This window comes from Lipotes vexillifer, unplaced genomic scaffold (assembly GCF_000442215.2).
Source record: "Lipotes vexillifer unplaced genomic scaffold, Lipotes_vexillifer_v1.1 scaffold988, whole genome shotgun sequence".
Taxonomy (NCBI): Eukaryota; Metazoa; Chordata; class Mammalia; order Artiodactyla; family Lipotidae; genus Lipotes; species Lipotes vexillifer.
The window spans coordinates 1,457,961-1,465,348 of NW_006797916.1; the positions used below are offsets into that span (position 1 = coordinate 1,457,961).

Consider the following 7,388-nt stretch of genomic DNA (forward strand, 5'->3'; position numbering starts at 1 on the left):
GGGAAAGAGGGGAGGAAAGAGAGGCGATTGAGGTGGGTAGAAGGCAGACCACAGGGGACAGGAGAGGGGCAGGGGGCCTGGTGCCAGAGCCACACGCCCTCCTGGCTGTCTCCCCAGGGTCTACGGGTCCTATGAGCACCTGTGGGCAGGACAGGTGGCTGACGCCCTGGTGGACCTCACTGGTGGCCTGGCCGAAAGGTGGAACCTGAAGGACATGGCAGGAACCAGCGGCCAGCAGGACAGGCCCAGGGGCGCGGAACGTAGGACTTGTCGGCAGCTGCTCAGCCTGAAGGACCGCTGTCTGCTGAGCTGCTCGGTGCTCAGCCCCAGAACAGGTAGGGCGGGAGCGGGCGATGGCATGGCAGGCCTGCACACCTGAGCCCTCTCGGCCTCCTGTATGGAGCTTTTTACTGTAGTTCTATATGGGCTAAGTGGAAAGCAGGACCTTCGGGACTGGTGTCTGAGTGTGTGACCTTCCCTCCTGACCGTCCTTCTCTGGAGGGAAGTGTCCCCTTTTCCCTTGACCAGGGCTCACCTCTATGGGGAGATGGGAGCCTGTATTGGGGTCACTGGGAACCAGGTGGTGGCACCATCTCTGGCCCAGCTGGTAACCTGAAAAAATCGACAGTCAGGTTTTCACCTTAGTAATATACCTGCTCATTGAAAGAAATCCGTTGAAAGAAAAAAATCACTCAGACTTGACTACTTTTGACTTTTTAGCCCCTTTTCTCAGTTTTCTTTTCAAAAAGATGTATATGTTTTATATTCTATATTATATACCATTCTCTGTGTTGCTGTGTAAATTTTGTCAACGTCTTACGTTATTAGGGTATCTGCTGCGCTCTTCTTAACCCTTCCCTTGATGTTGGGTATTTAAGTTCTTTCCATTTTATGCTATTATAAATAACATTGCAGTGGACATCTTTATGCACAATTGTTTTCATATTTAGGGTTATTTTCCTAACGGGCTTTTTGTCCGAAGAATAAGAACATCAAAATAAACTGCCACGTGTTGGCTGTTGTGCTGGCCGGCGCGCGCGCGAGCGTTAGCACAGCCCCGGTCTGGTTTGCCCACCTGCAGGCCTCACGATGGGGTTGGGGAAGCACACTTCGGTGGTGAGGGGAGCCCACAGAGTGCTGTGCTGGGACGCTGTGCGAGACACTGCCTCAGAGGGTGGCCTGTATAGCATCAGCTGCCCCCAGGGTGGGGTAGGGCTAATTCTAGGCACTTCGGGCTTTGGGGGAACCCACAGGCAAAGATGGAGAGCAGCTGGAACCCACCGAAGTGGCAGGGGGCTGGGGACGTGGGCGGGACACCCAGAGTGGCGGCTCCAGTGCCTTTCTAAGCAAAGCACTTAAAGACATTCCAGGAGTTTCTTCTCCTGTCTGGACCGCCACCCGCGCACCAGTCTCTGCTTGGCCCCTTCACTTCTGCGCCTGTCTGTCCCAAGGCCTCTGGCCAGGTGGAGGGCCTCCCGCGGGCCTCCAGCCCTCCCCACCGGTTTCTGCTCAGACACTACCTGACGCCCCTGACACCTTAGCAGGCCTCGCCGAGAAGAGGTTTCTCTAATTTCTGGCGTCACAGACCCGCCCATGACAGTGCTGGGAGCAGCCCTTTTGAGAACCTCCCTCCTCATCCTCAGCGAGGACCAAGGCCCAGAGAAGGGAATGACTTGTTAGGCCTGGTGGCAGCTGAGCCAGAGTCTAAACCCAGGTCCTTCACTGTGACTCACGCTGCATAAGGCCACTCCTGAGCTGACTTGTCGGCAGCGGTCAGGAAAGGAGCCCCTGGTGACCCGCGGGGACCCGAGGGCCTGTGCAGCCGCAGTTGAGTGGGCTGGGGCGTCCCAGGGAAGGAAGCGGACCTGTGCATCTGCTCGGTTTGAGGACTTCCTGGCTGTCCCTCACCCAGGTACCAGGGCGCTGGGGGAGTTTCATGCTTTCATTGTCTCGGACCTGCGAGAGCTCCGGGGTCGGGCTGGTCAGAGCATCCTGCTGCTGCGGATTCAGAACCCCTGGGGCCGGCGGTGTTGGCAGGGGCCCTGGAGAGAGGGGTGAGTGCGGGCGAGGTGTACTCTGGGTCATCGTGCTGGTCTTGCTGGGGGAGGGGTGCGGGGCCTGAGGGGCAGCCCAGAGCCGCCTTGACCACGTGCGCGCCTGGTGTCCGAGGCCGGGCCGTGGTCACAACACGGCTCTCCTGCTCGTGGGCCACCATGCTCTGTGCTCGGCCCCAGATGGCCTGTTGAGGCCAGCTTAGTGCTGGGCCCTGCGACCCAGGCGCCCGGGGCGGTCGGGGCCTGTCCTGAGTCAGGGGCACCCACGGACTGGTGGATGCCTTGCCGGGCTGCGGGTGACAGACCCACAGAACACCTGCACCCAGTCGTCAGCTCAACGTCAAGACCTGGACCAGGGCCGCTCCCCTTCACTGGCCCAGGGTCGCAGAGTGGGACCAGCATCCCCACCCCCACCCCGCCTCGCCGCCCCTGTCATCCATTCAGCAGGCGGGAGGCCTCGGCTGAAGGGAGGTTCCTTCCAGGGGTGAAGGGTGGAACCGGGTGGAGTCTGCGGCCCAGTCTGAGCTGCTGTCGCAGCTCCAGGAGGGGGAGTTCTGGGTGGAGGAGGACGAGTTTCTGCGGGAGTTTGACGAGGTCACCGTTGGCTTCCCCATCTCGGAGGCTGGCCACCTGCAGAGCCTCTGCTCAGGTAAGGGAGGCCTGCGCCCTGGGGGAGGCCTCATGGGCTCGCAGTGGCCCAGACGACTGGCCTCTGAAGTCCGGGGCTGAGCAGGTACTGTGTCCCACCGCGGGCTGCCTGGGCACCTCTCTTGCCCCTTGGCTTCTCTTCAGGGCGGAGCGGTGGTCGCATCCCCACCTGCCCTGGGGGGACAGGTGGCAGGGTGGGGGGCCCCTGCTAGTGCAGGGAGCGTGAGGGGGACCCCGTCCCTGCAGCTGACGTGGGGGTCCCCACCCAGGAAGGGTGCTGTGCCACACTCAGGAGCTGCCCGGGGCCTGGGTCAAGGGCCAGTCGGCGGGAGGCTGCCGGAACAACAGCGGCTTTCCCAGCAACCCCAAGTTCTGGCTGCGGGTCTGCGAACCCAGCGAGGTATACATGGCCGTCCTGCAGAGACCGCAGCTGCGCACAGCGGGCCACCCAGGCAGGGACTACCAGGCCGTGGGCCTGCACATCTGGAAGGTAACCCACCCGGGCCTGGCACCCCGCTCTGTGGGATGCAGGCACAGCGGTGAGGAGGCCTGAGCCCCAGGAGCTCCCGACGTGCCCCTCGCCCCCCCCCGGCTGTCTTCCCACAGACCCCGCTCAGATCTGAGTCTACAGGGCTCACCTCCCTCCGCCTGGCCCAGGGTGTGCCCTTTGGCCAAAGGCAAGCTACACAGAAGCAGCCGTTAGCAGAGCTGGCAGAGGTGTTAGGAGGGCTGCTGCGGGCAGCCCGGGACCTCCCTCAGTCCCCTCCCTACAAAACGGGGATGGGGTTGTGCTCTCGTGGGTTGTCTGAGGGTAGGTCTGTGGCTCCCGATGGAGACCCCTGTCCTGCTCTCCGAGGGGGCAGGAGGGTGGCCGACAGGACCGCGCTGCCCGTTGGCTTGCCCAGTCGCTTCGTTTTTAAGCCCGTATGTCCTGACGGGGTCTGACAACTCACATCGCACTGTTCCCCGTCCCTGTGCGGCCACGGCCTGCCTGGCGTTCCTTTCTTCGTGCAGAAACTGCTGGCAAGCGTTTGCCTGGCAGTCCCCAGGTTGCATCAGCCACCCGCCTTTGCAGGCGCGGCCCCGTCTGGATTTGTCTGTCTCCTCCCAGAGCAGAGGCGGACTTGCAGGCTCCCTTGTGGGACGGAGCCGCTGACCCCAGGGCTGAGGGGAAGGCCCGGGTTCACCGGGGTGCGGGGGACCCGTAGGGCTGGGTGCTTCGAGGGGGCCCTTCTGTGACGGGTGCACGCGGGCCTCCCCTGCAGGTGGAGAAGCGGCGGGTCAGCCTGCCCAAGGCCCTGTCCGCGCCCCCCGTGGCGGGCACCGCGTGCCACGCGTACGACCGCGAGGTCCACCTGCGCTGTGAGCTCGCCCCGGGCTACTACCTGGCCGTGCCCAGCACCTTCCTGAAGGACGTGCCAGGGCGGTTCCTGCTCCGGGTCTTCTCCAGCGGGAGAGTCTGCCTCAGGTGAGGGCGGCGGGCGGGCCGGGGACTGGGGCGGGGCCGCGTGCGTTTGCGCCACGCCGCCTCCTGTGCTTGTCTCCCCGGCAGCGCCATCCAGCCGGCAGCCCAGAGCGCTGCCCCCCGGGAGGCCCTGCCTGTGGGCGAGTGGGAGACCGTGAGGCTGCGGGGCTCCTGGAGAGTCGGCCGGACGGCGGGGGGCAGCCGGAACTTTGCCTCCTACCCCACCAACCCCCGCTTCCCCCTCTCGGTGCCGGAGGGCGCGGGCCCCCGCTGCGTCCGCATCACCCTGCGCCAGCACTGCCGTGACCATGAGCGCCTCCCCATCGGCTTCCACGTCTTCCAGGCAGGGGCCCCTGCTCCCGGGCATCCGGGTGGGGTGAGCCGGGGTCGGGGAGAGAGGCCCCCCCAGGGTCTGTCCGCATCATCCAGTCACACTTGTGACCTTTTCTATTCCTAAAGTCCATAGCTCACTGGGGGTCACAGCTCAGCTCAGGCAGCCCCTCGTCCACTTGCCTGGGCTCAGAACAACTGGACACTTGTGTCCTGAGCTGCCCCCAGCACTGCACCTGCAGCCAGGAGGCCCGACAGAGCGCAGAGGGTGCCGTTGTCCAGCAGGAGCCGCCCTAAAGCTGCGTGAATCCTCCCCCCCCCCCAAACCCCGTGCCTGAGTCTGGAACCAGCGAGGGCCTGGGCTCTGGGGACCAGCAGGAAAGGGACGGAGGGGAGGCTCACACCCGCTGAGACGCGATGGACGGTCGCGCCACCGAGTGAGGGTCTTCTGATCAGAAAGAGAAGACAGAGCTGGGGTTAGGAGCTGAGAGCGGGGCCGAATCCCAGGCAGTAGGAGGGTGGGGCGGCCTTCGGGAGCTCGGGGAAGTGTGCCAGTTGCCCCCGCAGAGGAGAGGCTGCCCCCCGGGCTCACGTGGGCCTGAAGCCCTACCCACGGGTGGCAGGAGACCGTGGAGGCCAGGCGAGGGCCAGGGAGTCACAAACGCCTCCGCGAGCGCCTTCGCCGGCCTCAGTCAGCTCTTCCTCTCCTGGCACGTGAACGGGATGCACCTAGCGGACGTGTAGCCGGAGGAAGCCGGGAGGTGAAGTGCCAGAGGTCAGAGGTCGCAAACCCAGATCCCATGGTGACGGTGTGGCTCCCCTGCTCCTTCTGGGGACCCCGCTTCAAGATGGGCTTGGGCAGTGGCAGGTGCCCGAGGAGGGCATGGGCTGGAGGATGGCCCGGAGCTGTGCCATCAGGGGCCCATCATGGGGCTGGGCACGCTTAGCCTGCGGTACAGACGACGTGGGGGAGGGGAGGGTCGGCTCTTCTCTGAGAAGGTTCTGTGCCCTCAGGATCCCAATGGCTGAGGACGTACTCTGGAGCCTCGCTCCACCGCAGGCCACCCCTGGGGTACCCCCCGGCGCTTCGAAAAAAGTGCTGGGGCTGGAGCCAAGGAGATGAGTCCCGGGGCAGGGGCTTGCGCAGTGGGGGCCTCCTGGTGCCCCGGGTCTTAATTCCCCCACCTAGCTCGTCCCAGCGGCCACCCTGAAGGCTGGGCTGTGCCCTGGGACACGAGGTGCCCTGGTCTCTTCCCCTGAGAGCCCCAGGCAGAGCTTCTCGGGGCCCAGAAACTGGGGCTGCAGTGACAGCCGCTGGAGGACGTGAGGGCGGGCCTTTTGCTGGTCCCCAGGCTGGGGCCCTCGGGTGGTAGGGCCCCGGTGAGTGGCGAGTCCAGCTTCGGGGGCCTGGCATGTGTGACGGGGTCCAAGCAGACTGCACCGGGCTGCTCCCAACCCAGGGTAGTGCTGCTTGGGAAGGGAGCGAGGCCAAGGCTGAGACAGGAGACTTGCCTTCACCGTCCTGGCAGGCACAGCCGATCTGGTCCGCCCACAGGCAGGCCGCCCGGTCTGAGCCTGGGCCTCCCCCAGGTCCCAGCGGACGGCGGGGGCCAGGATGCGCCCTCCTTGCTGCTCCAGGAGCCTCTGCTGAGCTGTGTGCCGCACTGCTACGCCCAGGAGGTCAGCCGGCTCTGCCACCTGTCCGAGGGGACCTATTGGATCGTGCCCTCCACCTACCTGCCGGACACAGAGGGGGCCTTCACAGTGACCGTAGAGACCAGAATAGACAGGTGGGGCGCCGGGGCCGTGTGTGTGTGTGTGTGTGTGGTGTGTCGGTCGGGGGGCCGTGGTCCTCAGCATCTTAGCGCCCCTGGTTCTCTCCCACCTGCCACACACACCCCAGCTCTCACTGTCCTGGCAGAGCCCAGAGGCCTGTGGGAGGAAAGTGCGCCGTCTAGAGAGCAGATGGGGCTGGAGTGTGGCTGCCTCTCCAGGTGTGCGGGGAGGGACCCAGAGGGGTGAAAGCGGTGTCTTCTCCCTCAGGCGCTCCATTCACAGCCAGGAGATGCTGGGGCAGCTCCTCAAGGAGGTACGTATGGGGCCTGGGAGGGCCCCGCTCACTCTGCTTTGGGGCCTCCTGGTGCCCTGGGTCTTAATTCCCCCACCTAGCTCGTCCCAGCGGCCACCCTGAAGGCTGGGCTGTGCCCTGGGACACGAGGTGCCCTGGTCTCTTCCCCTGAGAGCCCCAGGCAGAGCTTCTCAGGGCCCAGAAACTGGGGCTGCCGTGACAGCCCCTGGAGGACGTGAGGGCGGGCCTTCACCCCTCCAACCAGGGCAGTGCTGCCAGCCCTTGCCATCTCCTCCCGCAGGCCTCCTTCGTGGCAGTGATGAAAGCCTAACCGGGTGACCCTGCGTGTCGGCTCCGGTGACCAGGGGTCTGAGGGGCTCCCAGTGGCCCACACACCAGGGCCGTGGCGGCTGGGCCTGAGCGGGTCCTGGCAAGGAGCCCCCGTCCCTGCAGGTGCTGCAGGAAGGGCAAGAAAAACTCAGGGTGGGCACCTTCGTTCCACCCCGCTGAGCCGACAGAGCCTCCCTGAAATCCTCCACGCCCTGTCTCCTTGGCCCCGGAGAGAGGCCTTACTGCGCATTGGGACAGATCTTGTTTAAAACTATTTATTAGAAACGTTTTTAGGATGTAACTTTATAAATAAACATCAGCACTGAGCAGCTTCCAGCTGGGTCCTGGTTTAGGTAGCCAGTGGCTTCATTGGCTGTCACTGGGGGAGCAGGTAAGGGGCCCCTTCCCGGCTGCTGAGACACAGGGGGTGACCAGGTGGCCCGAGAGGGGCAGGGCTGGTGTAGGGGAGGGGGGGGGGAGTGGGGAGAGAAAA

The 7,388-nt window shown here is 64.6% G+C and overlaps 1 protein-coding gene across 1 annotated transcript in view; it reads left to right on the forward strand.

Annotated features, from left to right (window-relative positions):
• Positions 1 to 6,896, forward strand: part of CAPN10 (calpain 10) — an 11,748-nt gene extending 4,852 nt beyond the window's left edge. The window contains exons 4-12 of the mRNA XM_007469946.1: positions 118 to 335; positions 1,913 to 2,054; positions 2,537 to 2,703; positions 2,972 to 3,192; positions 3,968 to 4,170; positions 4,255 to 4,510; positions 6,088 to 6,287; positions 6,541 to 6,586; positions 6,867 to 6,896. Coding sequence (XP_007470008.1) covers positions 118 to 335; positions 1,913 to 2,054; positions 2,537 to 2,703; positions 2,972 to 3,192; positions 3,968 to 4,170; positions 4,255 to 4,510; positions 6,088 to 6,287; positions 6,541 to 6,586; positions 6,867 to 6,896 — 1,483 coding nt within the window. The remainder of the gene's footprint in view (positions 1 to 117; positions 336 to 1,912; positions 2,055 to 2,536; positions 2,704 to 2,971; positions 3,193 to 3,967; positions 4,171 to 4,254; positions 4,511 to 6,087; positions 6,288 to 6,540; positions 6,587 to 6,866) is intronic.
• The last annotated feature ends 492 nt before the right edge of the window (positions 6,897 to 7,388 follow it).